Source organism: Crassostrea angulata, chromosome 5 (genome assembly GCF_025612915.1).
Source record: "Crassostrea angulata isolate pt1a10 chromosome 5, ASM2561291v2, whole genome shotgun sequence".
Taxonomy (NCBI): domain Eukaryota; kingdom Metazoa; phylum Mollusca; class Bivalvia; order Ostreida; family Ostreidae; genus Magallana; species Magallana angulata.
Genome location: NC_069115.1, coordinates 1,909,802 through 1,930,465, shown reverse-complemented (window position 1 = coordinate 1,930,465; position 20,664 = coordinate 1,909,802). Strand labels below are relative to the sequence as shown.

The 20,664-nt window shown below is 36.0% G+C and overlaps 1 protein-coding gene across 4 annotated transcripts in view; it reads right to left on the bottom strand.

Moving 5' to 3' along the window:
* The window catches only part of LOC128185989 (transient receptor potential cation channel subfamily A member 1 homolog), a 30,662-nt gene that overhangs the window by 4,290 nt on the left and 5,708 nt on the right, over nt 1–20,664 (bottom strand). For all 4 annotated transcript variants that reach the window (XM_052855716.1, XM_052855717.1, XM_052855719.1 and 1 more), the window contains 16 exons: nt 18,281–18,475; nt 15,524–15,742; nt 14,923–15,089; nt 13,903–14,025; nt 13,393–13,576; nt 11,199–11,306; nt 10,313–10,401; nt 9,445–9,591; nt 9,034–9,145; nt 7,394–7,530; nt 5,728–5,849; nt 5,128–5,277; nt 2,571–2,668; nt 1,918–2,087; nt 942–1,104; nt 496–627 (listed from right to left, as the gene is read on the bottom strand). In XM_052855716.1, coding sequence (XP_052711676.1) covers nt 496–627; nt 942–1,104; nt 1,918–2,087; nt 2,571–2,668; nt 5,128–5,277; nt 5,728–5,849; nt 7,394–7,530; nt 9,034–9,145; nt 9,445–9,591; nt 10,313–10,401; nt 11,199–11,306; nt 13,393–13,576; nt 13,903–14,025; nt 14,923–15,089; nt 15,524–15,742; nt 18,281–18,475 — 2,316 coding nt within the window. The remainder of the gene's footprint in view (nt 1–495; nt 628–941; nt 1,105–1,917; nt 2,088–2,570; nt 2,669–5,127; nt 5,278–5,727; nt 5,850–7,393; nt 7,531–9,033; nt 9,146–9,444; nt 9,592–10,312; nt 10,402–11,198; nt 11,307–13,392; nt 13,577–13,902; nt 14,026–14,922; nt 15,090–15,523; nt 15,743–18,280; nt 18,476–20,664) is intronic.

Genomic DNA, 20,664 nt, shown 5'->3' with positions numbered 1-20,664 from the left:
TTGCACCTCAAAGGGAAGTCACTCTTATTCCCAAATTGGCTTGCAGTATGATCAACATCCAAAAGCTATTTGGAGCACCAGTGCTTTGCATTAAATCTACTTAAAAACACTAGTCTATAATAACAAGTCAGTGAGTACACATGAGCTGATTGTCAAATTAGATGGATATGAACAATTTCACCTTTAACTAGGGATTGATTTCGAATAGCTGAAAATTGTGTATTTGCTCGAAATTTCAGCCAAATACATTTAGCCATGTTTTTTTTTTTCAAATATAAAACTACATCATGTAAAACACACCATAAATGTGAATACCTCTAAAATTTCAGTAATGTATCTCACGTTATACAATTCTAGAAATGAAGCTGTAATTTGACATTCTCAAATTCTGATGCATAGTAAGGCATGTAGCTTATGTTCTTTGAATTAACACAAACGGAAAATCTTAAACAGCCTTTCGCCCACGTAAGCTAGACTTGTCTATAGGTGCCTTACGAATCTGAAGCCGGTGTTTTTCTGGCAGTTCTCGAAGTCTATGACCAGCAGCAGGGCACAGACGTAGGTGACCCACTCAATCAGGTTCTCAAAGCCCAGGTACTGAAGCTTAGCCTGGTAGATTTGTAGCAGCTGGAAACGACAGAAACATCAACGTTTATACATGTAACTACATTGTTGAAGCATTGTTACACAAGTTTACATCCCCAACTCCCAAAAGTTGAAGGCAATTATAATAGGCGTAAGAGAAGTGAACAATTTGAAAGTAGGTACTGAAAGAACTATTTTGGAAATTTTTGATAGCAAGTACTCATGTGGGTAAAGCAAATGTTTGTTTTGGTGCTTGTTATTTTTCATGAAGCTTTATGATATGCACTGACAAAAGTAAGCAGTTAGCTTTATTTCTGTTTTGTTTATTATGCAACAATATGCATTGAATCTCGCACCTCTCGTAGTAAGTTCCACGCAGCCAGAGCCATAATGACATATTTTCCTATAGTGGCGAACAGCGGCTGGTCGAATTTGTCATTGGCTGGGTTGTACAGGGAGAGTGAGAGATTGCAGGCCACTCTCTCCGACGTCTGAGACGAGACGTTCAGTTCCTGATAGCTGTGAAACACAAACACATCACCAAAATATCTACTTGTGAAGCACTTCAATAATGTGACATTAGAATACTGTTAATTCTTAATTGAACGCGAGGAATTAATATCCCCGTAAAATCGCAAGAAGCCCATCTTGCGAATTTTAAAACCTCACTTTTAGTTTTCAGACTATGTCTTATGTAAACTACATAAAACTATGATAAAATTTTGGCATTTGTGATTTTATGTTTTCGCAATTTGATGGACAATTGTTGAATCAAGGAATTAAGTTCTTGCGAAAAATAAGGAATCTACAGTATTGAAATTGATCATTCAAAAGTTTATTACTCAATTAAAATCATCCGTGAATCAATAAGGTCATGGACCACTCTTAATGCTACATCAACGTGTGCCATTTATATCTAAATTAAAGCTCTTTTGAGTCAGACATGCTTTTCATTTTTTTTCACGACTTTCATGTAAATTAAGGCTCTATTAGTGTGATATTCTTGTATATGTTCTCTTCCAGTGACATTATTCTGAACGCTTTTTTCATGTGACATTCATTTAAATACTTTTTACAGATGACATTCATGTAATCCCTCTTTTCATGTGACATTCATGTAGACTCCATTTTCACATGATATTCATGTAAATGCTCTAGGCCTATAATAATTCACATAACTTTCATGTATATGCATAATATTCAATAATTAAAATTCTGTTACGTTCTTGTTAATAATACTCTATCAATGTGACAATCACATAAATGCTGTTTTCACATGATATTCAAGTAACTGCTCCATTAACGTAAGGTACAATATGGCTGTATACTTACACTACAAACGGAGGGGGTGTGGACACAATGTAGCCGGTCAGAAAGGTGAGGAAGATGGCGTAGATGAGGAAGTTCATGTAGTAGAAGGTCCGGCCGAAGCTGTTCCACTTGTGGCGCAGTAAGGCGTTGACCAGTGGGTGGGCCAGCAAGTCCTCTCGCTTAGAATGCACCTACAATCAGAATATTGTATATGAAATTGTTAGGTAAAAAGCCCTGATTTAATCACAACCAAGCTCATATCCTTGTGAATTTTGTAGCATTGTCACTTTTTTCTTGAGTACCACTGCATTAGGTGCATTGATAAATTTTATTGTCATATTAAAAAGTGGAATTATAACTTAATTTTCATTTGAAGGTTAAATTTTGAAATATGAATTTGGTGTATTTCTCCCTTGCAAAACAAAGGACCTGCCTGTCGCATTATACATGTAAAGTTAAACTTTGATATCTCAAACACTGATATCTCGAATACAATGAATATGTCGAAGTGATTTGTAAGTCCCAACTACTTATTTTTTAAGTATTTTACTCTCGATATCTCCAATACTCGGATATCTCGAAGTTTTTAAACAGTCCCATCTAGTTCGAGAAGTTTGACTGTATTTTGAAATGGTTAAGAAAACAGTGCATTAATTTTTTTAACCTTCGCCTACCATAATCATCAGTGGGTGGTTGTTCTTCATCTCACTCGAGTCGGAGGTGTAGGGCCGGGCCGCCACGTTCAGAGAGAAGTCCTCGTTGTATACACTTCCTGTGTAAACAACAAAACAAGTCACTATCAGATCCACAAATATTTAAGGTGGAATAACACACCTGGAAAAAAGTCACTCAAATTAACAGATAATTATTTGATTATGAAAGATATAATGATAAATAAACTATACATATGTCAAATAAGCGAAAAATTTGCAAATTAGGAATAAAAAATGAATATCTAAAAAAATCAATTCAGTAAGTAACAACAAAAGCCCCTGCGGGATTCGAACTTGGTATGTATGGATCACGAGCCCGACACTTTATCCACTCGGCTATGAGGTAAGTTATATGTTACTGTCGATAAAATCCTTTTAATAAAACGAAATGTCGTTTCGATCCGAGGTCAGCCATTTTATGAGGATGTGTTATTCCACCTTAAGAAGAAGTGATTTGAGGGATTTTAATGAACCTTCCTAAGTGTATAAATAACAAAACAAATCGCTATCAGATCCACGAATATAAAAAGGAGACATACTTTGAGGGATTTCAATGAACCTTTCCTTTCCAATTCTTTTTAAATGCACAAATTTAAATTACATAATTATCCTTCTACTGCTACAACAACAAAGTCTGATATAGACAAAAAGACAAAGATTGTTCTGTTAGAAGCTTTCTCTCTCCCCATGGTGAGATACTGACTGTATACTGTAAACAACTTTTATTCATTTAGACTTTATTTTGCGTTTTCCTAGAGATATTACTTGGCTTGCACAACTTATTTACGCGATAAAAAATGTGGATTAACTGAAAACTGATATATACAAGATACTGGTTATGACTGGTCCGTAAAAAGAAATATTTGCGACGAGGCTCTCATAATTTCTCGCACACGAATAAAGTTTGTTGACAGTATTATACAGAAATAGGGCAAAAAATTACTGACAGTGACAGACTATTAAAACTTCCATTTCACCTGATCTACATTTAAAAAAATGCAACATAAAACAATAATATTGTTTCTAATCAAAGTCAATGAAATGTTGGCAAATTTTGACAATTTTAAACATTTTTGTTCTCTTTTTATTAATTCACTCAAGAATAATGCAAAAATCATGTCAGCAACTGATTCTATTCAAGGTCAAAGAAATGGTGAACAAATTTGACACACCTAGTAAGATTATAATTTCTAAAATACTGCACACAGAGCGCAGAAGTTCAATGGCCCCTTCAATTGACCTGTTGCTGGTATCGGAATACACTGGACCCTTTATAACAATGAGACTTTGATAATTTAGTACTTGATATACACCAAGACAAAATGTTTCCCCAAATATATCAAAAGATGGCTCCGATGTTCTGTTAAATTGTTTTCGTATTTTGGTGATCTAGAGTTGACAGACTTCAATATATATATATATATATATATATATATATATATATATATATATATATATATATATATATATATATATATATATATAAAAACAAGAAAATGAACAGTTCCAAAGTTTCTATTCTCTCTCTCTCTCTCTCTCTCTATTCTTTTTTTTGCCATTGTTTCGCAGTACTGTACTGATTACAACTACATACTAGTATAAAACCAATGCTTTTATTTCTATATTAATTATTCAGCTGTTCATTTCATGATTAGTAATTATCATGCCAAACATCACACTGTTGCTATGTGTTCTATTCAACTGACAGGCAAATCAACCCTGAATGATCTGATTCTCTGTATGGAACTTCCATCGGAGGGGGATAAACAGATTGAAACATTTACAATTACTGGCGCTGCAACGAGTTTGACACAGCAGCTGATTTGTATCCTGGCATCTGACGTTATGAGTCACGGTTGTCTCTAAGACCCGGGGAGTGAGGAATTCCCCCCTGTCTAAAATGACGTAATTCCCCGGCTTTCATTGCATTCAAACACAATCTAGCTATAAGCTAGACCTTATGAACCCCTGCCTACTTATTTATTTCTTCCTCCTACTTCAACTTCTAGAGACAAGCCTACTGAGAACTGACCTCCTACTTGATCTCTAACTTTACTGTTAATATAAATTAACAAAGCTTGTGAACAAAGCAAAAATGTGACTTTATACTAGTCTGTTTCAAATGAATGTCTATAACATACTGTAATTACACATCAAAAAAAAATCTCAAAAACATTTCTATAAAATCACTGATCACAGAGTTATCAAAATCTATCACAAAGTGAACATTTTTCTTCTCACTGTAAAAATGAAGACATTTTACAATCAGCGTAAAGAGAGAGTTCTAAACAAATACTACAAGTATAAACAGTTTACGTGACAAAAAGCGAACAATGTGTATGAAAAAAATAACTCAGATTCTCACCATAAACTCTTCCTGTTTGTTTCATATGTAAGCAATGTAGCAAAATTCAATGAAATAAAAATAATTAGTTAAAAAAATTAAATTTAGACCAAAGAAAACATCTTGTTTCATTATAATTGAATAATACTCTCTGTCTCTCTCTCTCTCTCTCACCTGATGCGGACCCTTCACTACTGCCTTGTTCAGTCCAGTTGGAGTATGTGTCGTCCAGGAATTCGTAGTTAAACGTACATTTGTAGTCAGGATACTCAGGGTTTTTGTGGTTTGTTGTCATACATCGCAAAAACGCAGCTTCAGCAACATCTGTGGACGAGAAAATCAGGACCATCCTAATACTGCATAATCAGGGTTATTTTTCCCCCACTGTGACATCATTTTTGCCCTTCTACACTTGCAAACAATTTCGCCCCATCTTGAATTCGACCAGACACAGTTGTGTTTAAATAGAGATAATTTAAGACATTGGAATTCGCCCTGTCTTAAATTCAACCCTGCCAATGATGGTTAAATAGGCAAAAAAAAAGGTGGGCAAATTTCCCCCCATGTACATTAGATGATAAGTGTAAATTATTGCGAATCTAAATTTATTTTTCTGCTAAAAAAAATAAAAGCAGATAAGTATATATGTTTGTATGATGATCCCCTGATGCGTTACATGTTCCAACTTGTTCTCTCATCTGTCCCCACCTGTTGTGCTACCTGTACCCACCTGTTCTCTCATCTGTCCCCACCTGTTGTGCTACCTGTACTCACCTGGCATTTTCTTGATGAGCTTCCTCATGGGTGTGGTGCGTAGCCCTGTCGCCAGATCCGGGGTCTCGTTCCTCATAGCCTCCTCCCACTTATTGCTGTTGATGACCACCAGGGCAACCTCTCTGTGTAACAAAAAGAGAAAACCCATTATGTTTGTTTTAATTAACAATGATTAAGAGGGATGAATGGTTTTGACCAATTTAAGGCTTTATTAATCTCCTTTAGAAGAAAAGCTCTGGCTCCCACTGTCACCAAAATTTTCAAATCAGTCAACCCATTCTTCAACTTATCCCTTACCTCACTCCTCAACTCATATTTTAACTTGTTCTTCAACTCATCCATTAACCCATTCTTCAACTCGTCCCCATAACTCACTTCCCAACTCAACACCTTAACTAATTCTTAAACTCACTCCTCAACTCATCCCTTAACTAATTCTTCAACTCACTCCTCAACTCATCCCTTAACTAATTCTTCAACTCACTCCTCGACTCATCCTCAACTCACATCCTTTAAACGCATACTTGCCAACCTCCAACATGTGAAAATCTGGACATGACCAGATTTGGAAAGTAAAATATCTGGTCATAGAGAGTAATGACATTCATGACATATTTGCCATGCATTTCACAGGTATATACTATAGAAATATGTGTTAAAACTTATGTGTAATACTTTATTGCAAAGAAGCATTTTAACTAACAGTTGCTGATTTTGAATTTTGGAAAGTGATCTGACACAGAAAATGGTAGGTTGTGTTCAGCTAAAAAAAAATGCAAAAAGAGTTTTTGCTACATTAACCTTGCTTTTGAACTCTGTAAATGATGACATGAAAGTTGTAAGTGACTTGGAAGACTTTTGTGTATTAAAAAGCATTTTAACTTCGCATTTTTGAATGTTAAGTCAGATCATTTTGGGCACAAAATCCAATATTCAAATGTGCGTTACATAGAACACAAAAAGCCTCGTTTTGTACTCGATTACTTTGTTTTACCCATGGGAATTCGTTTTCACAGATATGTTGATACTAGGTACAAAAATATCATTTTCTTTTTGTTGGTTTTGATTCTGCTGGCCCCGATGAAGACCTTTTCTTATTGGAAGCCATAACAATTTATGATTTTAACCTTTGGTTTGTCAAAACAACTCACGATAATAATTAACACTTAATAATGTGTCTGTTATAGCCATCGGCATTGTTTACGTAAATCCAAGCTCAGCTTGGGTTCATAACTGGAAGTCAAACGCCAACGTAATTTACGAACCAAATCAGGAAATCGGGAGATTTTCGGGTTGTTTGACAAAAATTGGGTGAAAAGCATGACCTGCCGGGTCATAAAAATACTCGGGTAAAGGGTCGAAAAATCGGGTCTGACCCTACAAAATGGGGTCAGTTGGCATGTATGTTTAAACGTCTACTACTTGAGGCTAAGAATTGATATGAAAAAACTTGGTGACAGCTGGGTCTGAATGAAGGTAATTATGAGAAAATATCCAATACTTTTACATAAAATAATTGATATCATGTTTTTTTCCATAGGTAATAGTATATATATAATTGTAGCTAAAAAAAGTTGAAGTAAATCTGATTGGTTATTTGTTCACCACTAAGCCTCTTTATTAAAAAAAGGGATTAAATCACGGAGAGAAGTACAAGCCGACTCACGGTTTGTTGTTGTCGATGGCCATATCCAGGCAGTTATTGCCGTCAGTGTCTCGCTGTGAGACGTTCGCCTGGTGATCCAGCAGACATTTCACAACATCAGCATGTCCGTAACGAGAGGCCAGATGAAGGGGAGTAGTCTGTAATGTAATAAAACACAGATGTAATGGAGTGATTTGTCAGATAATAACATAAATATAAGGATATATATGAGTAGTATGTAATGTAATGACGTAGATATAGGACTAGTCTGTGGTGTAATGACATAGATATAGGACTAGTCTGTAATGACATAAATGTAGGACAAGTCTGTAATGTAATGACATATAGGACTAGTCTGTGGTGTAATGACATAAATATAGAGATATATATGAGTAGTATGTAATGTAATGACGTAGATATAGGACTAGTCTGTGGTGTAATGACATAGATATAGGACTAGTCTGTGGTGTAATGACATAGATATAGGACTAGTCTGTAATGACATAAATCTAGGACTAGTCTGTAATGAAATGACATATAGGACTAGTCTGTGGTGTAATGACATAAAATTAATCTAGGTCTTGTCTGTGGTTTAATGACACAGATTTAGGTCTTGTCTGTGGTTTAATGACATAGATTTAGGACTAGCCTGTGGTGTAATGACACAGATTTAGGACTAGTCTGTGGTTTAATGACACAGATTTAGGACTAGTCTGTGGTTTAATGACACAGATTTAGGACTAGTCTGTGGTGTAATGACACAGATTTAGGACTAGTCTGTGGTTTAATGACACAGATTTAGGACTAGCCTGTGGTGTAATGACACAGATTTAGGACTAGTCTGTGGTTTAATGACACAGATTTAGGACTAGTCTGTGGTGTAATGACATAGATATAGGACTAGTCAGTGGTGTAATGACATAGATATAGGACTAGTCTGTAATGACATAAATCTAGGACTAGTCTGTAATGTAATGACATATAGGACTAGTCAGTGGTGTAATGACATAAAATTAATCTAGGTCTTGTCTGTGGTTTAATGACACAGATTTAGGTCTTGTCTGTGGTTTAATGACATAGATTTAGGACTAGCCTGTGGTGTAATGACACAGATTTAGGACTAGTCTGTGGTTTAATGACACAGATTTAGGACTAGTCTGTGGTGTAATGACACAGATTTAGGACTAGTCTGTGGTTTAATGACACAGATTTAGGACTAGCCTGTGGTGTAATGACACAGATTTAGGACTAGTCTGTGGTTTAATGACACAGATTTAGGACTAGTCTGTGGTTTAATGACACAGATTTAGGACTAGTCTGTGGTTTAATGACACAGATTTAGGACTAGCCTGTGGTGTAATGACACAGATTCAGGATGAGTCTGTATTGAAATGACATAGATATAGGTGTAGATCAAGGAGTTGTCTGTAATGTCTTAACATAGATATAAAGGAACCGGTGGACTGTAATGAAATAACATAAATATATAACAGTAGTGACATATATATATATAGGACTAGTCTGTGATGTAATGACATAGATTTAGATAAAGGGGACCAGCCAAAGGAATGATGACAAAGACTTCAGTAATATTTCAATCATACATTAGCTATAGTCAGTTCAACATTAACCCTGTATAGATGTTTGTTTTATCAACAGACCTTGGTTTTGTCCATCGGGTCAATGGGAGCATCAGCGTCCAGCAGACACTTGACTGTTTTCAGCCAACCCTTGGCTGCGGCACAATCCAGAGGCGTCCACAGGACAGAGTTCCTATTAAGTACACATAGGTCAAGGTCAACGATTAACACAAACATAAAAAATGCCAAATACAAGATTATATACACACACAATATACTAAACTATAAGACAGTCTAGAGCCTGAAACAAAATGCCACAGGTTATCATAACATACTTTTGTTGTGTTCATTTTACAATGTGAAATTGACATCGAAAAAATCAAGGCAAAGGGCAAAGACAACTGGATTTTCGATAAACATACTAAACAACTTTCTGTGATTTTTTTATATTTTTTTTTATAGTTTTTATATTAATGAGTTAAGAGTTTTTACCTGGCAGCCACATCGGCACCATTCTTGATGAGGATGAGTGCGACCTTGGTGTGACCGTGAAGCGTGGCCAGGTGGAGGGCCGTGTTGGAGTCCTCGTCCTCGTCGTTCACAGATGAGTGATCACGAATCACCATCTCCCGGACCACGCTGTAATACAAAACAACCAGCATTGGAAATACACAACACTGAACATTTTGGAAAAAAGTCTTAAAATATTCACAGTGAAGTCCTGTGCTAAGCAAACAGTGAAATGAAATATACATTTTACACGAAATGCAATTGTCTTGAAATTTACGAGTTTGTAAACACCTTTTATCTGAATTTTGCAATGGATATCATGTTACAATATCATATTAGCAATATCTTGTGATTCATAAGTTTGTGAGATCTCCAATTTACAACATATGTGAAGCACATCTTCCCATGTAATACGTGCACATCTTCCCATGTAATACGTGCACATCTTCCCATGTCATACGTGCACATCTTCCCATGTCATACGTGCACATCTTCCCATGTCATACGTGCACATCTTCCCATGTCATACGTGCACATCTTCCCATGTCATACGTGCACATCTTCCCATGTAATACGTGCACATCTTCCCATGTAATGCGTGCACATCTTCCCATGTAATACGTGCACATCTTCCCATGTAATACGTGCACATCTTCCCATGTAATACATGCACATCTTCCCATGTCATAAGTGCACATCTTCCCATGTAATATATGCACCTCTCCCCATGCAATACGTCCACATCTTCCCATGTAATGCGTGCACATCTTCCCATGTAATACACGAACACATTCCCATGTAATAAGTGCACATCTGCCCATGTAATAAGTTGCTGTAATGATACACTTACTTTGTTCTTCCATTTTTGGCAGCCAGATGTAATGGAGTCTGTTCCTCTTCATTCTTACAGTCCAAGTCTGCTCCATTCTCAATCAGACACTGAAATCACAACAGAGCAATTCAACCAGTGACTGAGATCAGGGACTCAGAGATACAACTCAAATCATGTGTCTTATACATTTCCAAAAAATCAATTAAAATTCCATTTGGACCAAAAATATTATCAAAATTAAAACTTGAAAACTGCAATAATTTATCTTGTTATACTTTCATGTTAAATACTGAAATCTGATTGGTTAAGACGCAGTTAATAATATTTTCTATACCCTCAGCGTTAGCAACGCACTTAGCAACGGGTAACATAAAAAAATGTTACATGCGCGAAAATTATGCCCGTACGGTTCGCTGTAATATTCACGTTATTCCTATATAAAAGCAGTAAAATTTTCTTAAAAATCAAAACATTCAGTATAACAAAATAAATAGTGCCTGTTTGGGAGGATAACAGTTGAAATTGACACCCCTCAAAAACCATTGTCAACCTCCGCTTCGCGTCGGTTGACAATGGTTTTCTCGGGGTGTCAATTTCAACTGTTACCCTCCCAAACAGGCACTATTTATATAATGTTCAAAGCCATGGTAGTATACTGTACTCATACCTATAAGGTCAATTTCACAGTTCATTTCCTTCCTTTTAATTCAATTTTTTACATTTTCTCAAAAAAGTGGCAATGCCATGTGTATTTACTTTTTTATATTGAAATTTATGAATATTTGCTGCAAGAATAAAATTGGGGGCCACCCCCCCCTCCCCTGATGCTACATGCCTGCATTATCTCTTTGATATAAGGCTTTTATGGATACCAACTCACTTTGACTTCAAGCATTCATCATACCTTTACAATGCTGAGGTATCCTTCTTGAGCAGCAATGTGTAAAGGGTGGTTGTCATAGCGATCACCAACGTCCACTAGACGGCGCACGTCAGGGTAGGCCAACATCGTCTGCAACACCGAGCAACATTTGGTACATATCAATAAATACACATTAACCTATTACATAATGAGTTATATGTCTGCAACACAGAGCAACATTAAGTGTTATACTATAAGAAGTAAAATGCATCATTCTAATTTTGCATTGTATCATTATTTATTAAATATCATAATTTAAATATTAAATATATTAAAAATACATAAATATTTCATAATGTAATCCAAATAAATTACAAATTTCATTCTACAGTATGTGATTAGACCAGGTTGAAATGGTCATTTGTTTTTTTTAAAGTTTTCCCATTAAATTTGTAAAAATCTCATCCATGGATTCAACTTTGCTTGACATATTTCAACTGAATCCAACTGACGTGTGTGTTAAGGTGCAGTCACAGAATGTGATTTTCTATCAGATTTTCAATCAACTTGCTCAAGTAAGTCCATTTAATTCGATTGATGAGGTGGTCACATGACAAAATTTTACAATTGTTATCGATTTTCGATTATTAAAACCTATTCAATATTTTTGTTGCACAGGAATAAGTCATTGTGACGTCATGATTCTCACCAGACAGTCGATTGAAAATCGGACACACTTCACATTTTCAATCGACTTCAGACTTTGCTTTTGTTTGGTCACATGGTACTATTTTACCGTAATGTATCGTGTATAATACGCACTCGTGTATAATACGCACCCCCAAAGTTGACCAAAAAATAGCGAAAAAACAGCAGGTCCTATGTATAACACGCACCCAAAAAATGGCGAAATCAACGGCCGCAATTTCCCCCAAAACAATCGATGTTTCGTGATAATTTTATAATCCATGCGCAATTTCTTTAATTTTGTGATCGGAACATAGCACAATGATGAAAATCGACGGCCGCCATTTTTCCAAATAACTATCGATGTTTAATGATAATTTTGTAACCCAAGCGCAATTACTGTAATTTCGTGATCGGAACATTGCCCAAGCGACATTAGAGTCAAAGTTCTTACAATTTTACTTAAAAAGGACGGCATGATTTACATGGGCGGTATCAAATATCATTAGAAACTTCTTAAAACAGTGGAAAAGTTGAAGATCATCATACGTAGGGAAGAACGGCAACCGAGCTTAAAAGTTATAATGTTTACAGATATAAACCAAAACAACATCAAAGGAAATGATTTAATTGATTAATTATAGTCAAACTCATTGATTGTAGTTAAATAAACATTCTGAAGAAACGTATGTATGTCGTATATCGTCATTATCAAGTCGTACAAATGATCGATGTATTTTTAGCAGTGTCTTTGTAAAGCAATAACGTTTAACTGCATAACTGGACACGAAGTAATCAAGTTTAATAAAATCAGAATAATCGCTAATCTTCATGCATTTGAAAACACCCTGTGAAGTCCGACACAAGACAGGTGCATGCTTCTGACACCGGAAATTGTTAAACAAACATTGACCACGCGACGAGTCAACAGGTGATTGCTTACGTAATGGCGAATACACTGGCGATATTTAAACTTGTTTGATGCAAGAAATAGTGTTGAGAGTGGATAAATATTTCAATACATGGAAATAAAACTAAGAATAAGGTATTTCTGATGCAGTAAATTTAGTATTCAGTATACACTCGTACAACTTGCATAACGCGCTATATCAGCAGAAAATATACACTCATACAACTTGCATAACACGCTATATCGGCAGTCACGTCTCCCGAGGTATTAAGAATCAAGCTTGAAAAAATGGGGTAAAATTTTAGTCCTATGTATAACACGCACCCCCCACTTTTGATCAAATTTTGGCTGAAAAAAAGTGCGTGTTATACACGCGACATTACGGTAGTCAAAACCAAATCAGCTGAGAAAATCTAATAGAAAATCTGATGGAAAATTTTAACGTCTGACCGCACCTTTAGTTTACAATAGTATAAAGGAAGTCCACTTGACACCAGTACTGAATCAAAGGGCACAGTAAGACTTCTGTTGTAACATTATGCCTCTACATAAGTACATGTACCACATAGTAACTTTATGACCCCGCCTGCTCTCTATACCCACTGTAGCCATATCTGCAGCACCATCAGACTAGTTTACCTTCAGAGCATCTAGTTTGTCCTCCTCGGCCGCCAGATACACCGCCGTTTTGTCGTTTTTATCGACGGCCTCGTAATCTGCACCTTTCTTCAACAGTGCATCCAGGGACTCAGCGTGACCCGAATACGCGGCCATCAACAGCGGCGTGTAGTTGTCTCGGTCCCGCTTCTCCAGGGGGGCTTTCCTGAAACAGACACAGGGTGTGGGGTGTAGAAATGAAAGTAGAAGTGAAAGCATAATTAAACTTTGAGGAAGATTTTTGACCATTCTGAAGTTTAATCATTCCTAAACTGATGAATAATTATGTACTGCTATTACATGTTCATAAGCCTTAAACATTCACTTTCATTTGTAAATAAGCCTCTAACATAAATTTGAGAAGTGTACTAAACACATACCGGTAATAATTCTACAGGTGTTGTGGAACATCTGCATTATTTAAATATACATGTACTTCAATGTAAAACATAACGATTCTTCTAATATTATGAGTCTCCCTGAGCTCCTTACATTTCTATGAGGAAGTCAACCACATCTTTATGGTTGTAGGCTGCCGCGATATGAAGCGGTGTTGCCATCTCATCGTTCAGCGCGTCAATCCTAGCGTGGTGCTGAACCAGAAGCTTCACACACCTACAAACAACAACAAGAAAACATGGAGTCGTTTAAGGAATATCATAAGTTAATTTTTTGCCAAGATTATCCGATTTAACCTGGTTATAATCCAGGCAGAAGGCCTTGATGTACAAACATGTGTTTGCATTTGTAATATTTACATGAACACACAAAAAAAGTAGTTCCGGCTGGGGGTTGTCATAGGGGTCTGGCTACATAGCTAACCAGGCTCCATCGTCACCAAAATTTTCAAATCCCTCAACTCGCTCCTCAACTCAAATCCTTTAAAGAAAAGTACATTAATTCGAGGTCAAACCTCAGATTTGAGGCTGAGTATTGACTTGAGGAAAGTTGGTGACGGCGGGGCCTGGTTATACAAAATAATTTTTTTTCTGTGTATTTAGCCAATCAAATTGCTTATTACAAATAAAATTAAATTATTCAAAGATGACCATAAAATTACACACCTTTAAACACAAGAAAAAATGGAAACACTCAGATATAACCATAAAACAAATAGTCTCAAGTTAAACAACTCAAATAAGTTTGATCATTATTCGTGGCATGAAGACATTGCCTCCCCCTGGAGCGGAAACCAGTCCATCACATGTTAAACTCTAGCATAAGCAGTACCCATTGTATCTGATGGAATGAAACAATGTTGATAAAAAGCCTTGCTTGAACCAGCAACCTTTGGGTTACTAGTTTAACACGAATGACCACTGAACCATGTGTTCCACTGACTTAACAACAGTTTCACTCAAAAAGGTTATCCTTCTTTTAAAATACATAACTGTATGAAAATTGTTCAATCTTAATTTTTCAGATACTATGGTACTTTGGTTTCTTTCCTTCTCTGTTGAGAAGTTATATACATTGAAATAGTTCTGTCATACAGAGCCTGAGTAGCAATACCTGATGTCTCCTGCTTTGGCAGCCAGATGTAGGGGGTGCATGTAGTTACTGCTGGGCGTGTTGACGTCCGACCGCTTGTCCAGACTGAGTTTGACCACATCGTAATGTCCGTTCTCCACTGCTAGGTGAAGACAGGTGTTCTGATCACAGTCCCTGTCAGTGACCATCTGTAGCCAATCAAAAGACAGAACATCAGTAGTGTTCATCATTTATATCATACTCAGAGTGATGACAAGGAGCAGACAATCTCATAAGGCAAAGCTCACATACATATAATGTTAGTAAAAGGTCTTTTATTCCTGTTAAATTTTTTTTAGAAGGTAATACTGTGGTTTCATTAAGATTTGTAGGTATCGATTTTTGTGGATTTAATGGAAACCACAGTTTCAAGGATACGTGAATTCGTGGTCAATGACCCCATCGATGCAAAATGCTAGTAGAAATTGCACTTCAATGAACATTTAATTTAGAGATAAACTTAACAACGAAATCTACAAAAATTGGTGTTCAATAAAATCTACAAAAATTGGTATTCAATGAATATTGATGAAACCACAGTATATGGTTAAAGTTGACTGATAGGATAGTAAGCCATACTTACGTTGGATATGGTCACCCACCCGTCCTGCTTGGCCCCGGCCTGGAACAGGAGCTGTACGATCTCGATGTTACCCTCCATGGCCGCGCAGTGTAGCGGAGTCAGGTCCTCGTTGTCCTTACACCTCAGCTGGGCGCCCGCCTCGATCAACATCCTGGCAATTTCTACGCAGTTATGTGTGGCCGCCATGTGAAGAGCGGTCATTCCCTGTTTGTCCTCAGCCTATAATATAATCAGACATCACAACTAATGCTATCTTTAAGGTTGAATGATTTAACTAATTATCGGAATAGAAATGGTTATTTGAGAATGAAAATGACTAAATTAATTTATCGGAAACAAAAATTCATTTACATTACATTGTTCACAGTTGAATTTCTGATGAGGAATCAAGACCAAGGAAAAAATGGTTTTATAAAAAAAAAACAAATTGATTCACAATTTGTCTCATACAAATAACAAGAGGCCCATGGGCCACATCGCTCACCTGAACTACAGTTCCTTGTAACATTCTATTTCATAGCATATGTTATTTCTATTTTAAACGTTGAACCCCTTTCTGGGGCCCCAGTATTGGTCCGGGGTTTATGGTTGGCTTTAACAACTACACTATTTGAGGATCCTTGCATTGTAATCTCACAAACTGTAGCATTGTAGTTCTCAAGAAGAAAATTTTTAAACATTTTCCATATATATTTCTATGTTAAACTTTAAACCCCGCCTGGGGCCTTAGTTTTGGTCCGGGAGTCACGATTTTTATAATTTAGAATCTTCACTATATATACAAGCTTTTGTGTAAATGTTGGCATTTCTGGTGCAGTGGGTCTTGAGAAGATGATTTTTAAACATTTTTCCTACGTATTTCCATGTTGAATTTTGAACCCCGCCTGGGGCCCCAGTTTTGGTCCGGGGGTCACAATTTTTACAATTTAGAATCTTCACTATATATACAAGCTTTTGTGTAAATGTTGGCATTTCTGGTGCAGTGGTTCTTGAGAAGAAGATTTTTAAACATTTTTCCAATGTATTTCAATGTTAAACTTTGAACCCCGCCTGAGGCCCCAGTTTTGGTTCGGGGGTCACGATTTTTACAATTTAGAATCTTCACTATATATACAAGCTTTTTTGTAAATGTTGGCTTTTCTGGTGCAGTGGTTCTTGAGAAGAAGATTTTTAAACATTTTTCCAATGTATTTCCATGTTAAATTTTGAACCCTGCCTGGGGCCCCAGTTTTGGTCTGGGAGTCACGATTTTTACAATTTAGAATCTTCATTATATATACAAGCTTTTGTGTAAATATTGGCATTTCTGGTGCAGTGGTTCTTGAGAAGAAGATTTTTAAAGACATGCACCCTATTTTCACTGTTTCGTAATTATCTCCCCTTTAAAAAGGGTTGTACCCTTTATTTTAACAATTTAGAATCCCCTTTTCATAAGGATGCTTTGTATTAAGTTTGGTTAAATTTGGCCCAAAGGTTTTTGAGAAGAAGTCAAAAATGTGAAAAGTTTACAGACGGACGGACAGACAGACGGACGGACGGACGGACGGACGGACGGACGGACGACGGACAACGGGTGATCAGAAAAGCTCACTTGAACCTTCGGTTCAGGTGAGCTAAAAATCAAAGGCCGGAACGGCCACAAAGGCGTCAAGCTGACATTTTCTTTTATATAGAATGATATCAATAATTTGAATTTCTGTACTAATATATATAGTCGTTTATCAAATAATATTAGAATAAAAATGGAAATAAATTACGTTTTGTGCTCTTTCAAAAACAATAATCAGTATATTTCGTTATAAAATAGGTAATGATGAGTTTATAATACAATAACTCATCATGGTTACAAAAATCGAAGAAATTTCAAAGTTCAAAAAAAAAATATTAATTTCTTTCTGCTTTAAAAAGTCTTTGCACATTTCACAGGCTCATAATTTGAATACATTAACAGTGTGTCCCTATCTAATTATAATATTAAAACATACTTTTATTTATTTCAATTCCCGTTTGAAACAAGATCACCTATGCTATGGTTGTTTACAAACAAATCCACAACACGTGCTATCTAAAATGCTCGACCAAACCAACTGCATTATCGTGTTTATTAATTGCAACAAAATCTCTAGATAAGTTTATCGCTTACAATTATTTTGGAGACCATGCCCGATAACAAATACATTTACATATCGAATTTTATTTCTATCGGGCACAGTCTCCAATCAAAATGTAAGCGATAAACTTAAATACTATTTTAGTGAATGTTTACATTGCACCTTATTGTATTCATCCGCCATTTCTTGATTAAGCAAATTTATACTTATGCAATGAGTTGTCAATAACCAGGGAAGCAAAGTTGGTTTTTTTGTACACAAATTAGTTGAATAAAAGGAATACAAATCTTGTAATACTTATTTTTTATGCGCATTAAAAGGGCGGTGCAGTGCATGAATTTTTAAACGATTGCCAATCCAGACGATCGCTAGAAGGCTGCCGAGCATTAGCTCGACGCCTTAAAAAAGAATAATACAGTTGAACTTGGATATCTCGAACACTGATATCTCGAATACAATTGGTATGTTGTTGTGATTTGTAAGTCCCAACCAATTAATTTTAAGTATTTTACTCTCGATATCTTTAATATTCGGATATCTTGAAGTTTTTAACAGTCCCATCTAGTTCGAGATAACAAAGTTTGACTGTACATGATTGTACTATAATACTCAAAGCGAAATCAATTGATTTTAAATGAATTGTGACCTCAAAATTAATCCCTCGGAACTGTAACAGCTCTTTGGTGGCCAGTTCGTTCCCTCTCATGGCCGCGTAGTGAAGGGGAGTCAATCCGTACTTATCTCCCCTGTTTAAGTCGGCCCCGTTCTTAACCAGGAATGTGGTCACCTGGTCAGAACTGGCGAGTTCCTCCGCGGACAGACTAGGAGGTATGGTGCTGGCCTACAACAGCGAGGGACAGACAATGAAATAACTATACCATGTATGATACACACCATGTAATACTATATAATTATATGGCTGTTTTAGCCTGAATATTATTGCATACAATACTATGACCGTATCAAATTAAAGAATTCGTTTAATTAATATCTAAGGGATAATATGAATGTTTTCTTTATGAAGATAAATATCAACAGTTACAGCTTTTACATTCACTGACAAAAAAAACACATCCTTTATATAATTCAATTATTGTTCATGTTATAAAATGTTTTGATGCGACGCTTGACTCTAAGCATTTATTTTACTCCAATGCACTGTGGAATCATTAGATTTCGTGGTGGCTCAATTTTGATGGAATTCGTGGTTACCTCTCATCAACGAAATAACATCCTCCACGAATTGATAAATTAGAGTAATAAGTCATATTTCCTATTGTAGATTTATAAGAATACACGAAATTACGTCCCCACAAACCTGTAAAATTTAAGCCATCCACGAAAATTGGCCCCCACGAAATTTTAAAATGATTCCACAGTATTTAATAGGATATTCAGCAGCTTTATCAATATTAGTATTAATTTCCACTGAATAGATATTAAACTTGATCTAAATTCTGCAAAAAACATATTAAATATAAAAGAAATGATATCTGAAAGAAATGGCTCGATGATTATGTTGCTGTTAACACAAAGTACAAGAAAGATAGAGAAGGGCGTGACCACAGGGCTTAGCTTTCTCAGAATGCACAGGCATAAAGTGAGTCTAAGTGATACTGTGTTACTTTCACCTACAAGTACATTATTGAGGGAAAGATAATTATAAGTCATTATTATAGTATACACTTATACTTGTCTTCATTAAAATAATATAATGACCCTCCCTCCCCCCCTCCCCCCAAAAGCATTACCGCTAATTTTAAACAACCTCCATTTCAAGTGTTACATGCAGGTCTCTTGTGCTTATCTATAGTTTGATGAATACTTTATCTATGACTAGAATAAAACTGAGCGTTTGAAAATGACACAGAGTGGTTTATCAGCTATGCTTCATGTTCACAGCATACTAAAGCATAGAAAGCATTATCATGCAGCTGTCAGTATAACCGGTACACACAAACTCAGAAGGAGCATGTGGCTCAGTGGTCACAAGCATGTGGCAAGGTTGCTGGTACAAATCTTACTGTGGATATAAAAGTTGGTACTCTATTAGTACTGCATGTTGTGTCCTTGGACAAGTCAATTTATGCAATTCAGTGTTTCAATTAGACTCCACTCAGCTGAAATTGGGTACCGCTTTACGCTGGGAGTTTAAACCTGTGATAGACGGGTGGCCGTCCATGGGGAGTCAAGGACTCTCTCTGCCTACCATGGAAACCATTGGCCCAGCAAGCCTGAATATAGGCTTGGAAATAATTTTAAAACTTACTAGTAACATGAGTAACTAAGTTACAGAAGCTAGTTATAAATTAAATAATATTAAAATTTGATCATATGCAGCCGACAATGAATTGTTTGGTAAAAGAGATATTGATTTTTTGATAAAACACATTTAAGTAAATGTATTGAATAAAATTTGACCCTTCTTAAGAATATCATGATATTCATAAAAAAGGAAGAATATTGTTTTAATACAGAACACACCAAATCTGCCTTTCAACACAAGTGCATGGCTGAACAATGTTCATCAGTATTCAATACATAGACCATTGTTTAACAGATAGTATTCATGTACGAGTCATATACACTCTGTTAGCCAAATTTCAACCATTAATATTTCAAAATGTTCTCTGAATCCTTTTATTACTACAATCAGGATAATCAGGATGAAAACTTGCAAAAAAGTCCTAAATGAAAGCAAGATCAATGCATGACTTTCAACCACACCGTGACTGTGTATTTGTGTTTAAAATCCAAACCAAATCAGAGGTAGAACTAACAATTAAACCAGAGATTGAGGAAGGGGGTCGTCCTCTCCGCGCTGTTTTGGGTCTGATTCCCTGAAACGGGTCATGTTCATGGATTAAAGTTGTCCAGAGAGAGAGAGAGAGAGAGAGAGAGAGAGAGAGAGAGAGAGAGAGAGACTGAAGGAAGTGATATAACTGTACTGGTACATGGCTGTCAATATTTATATACATATGCCTATGAATATACAATCATCATTCTGATAAAACATTTACAGATCTTACG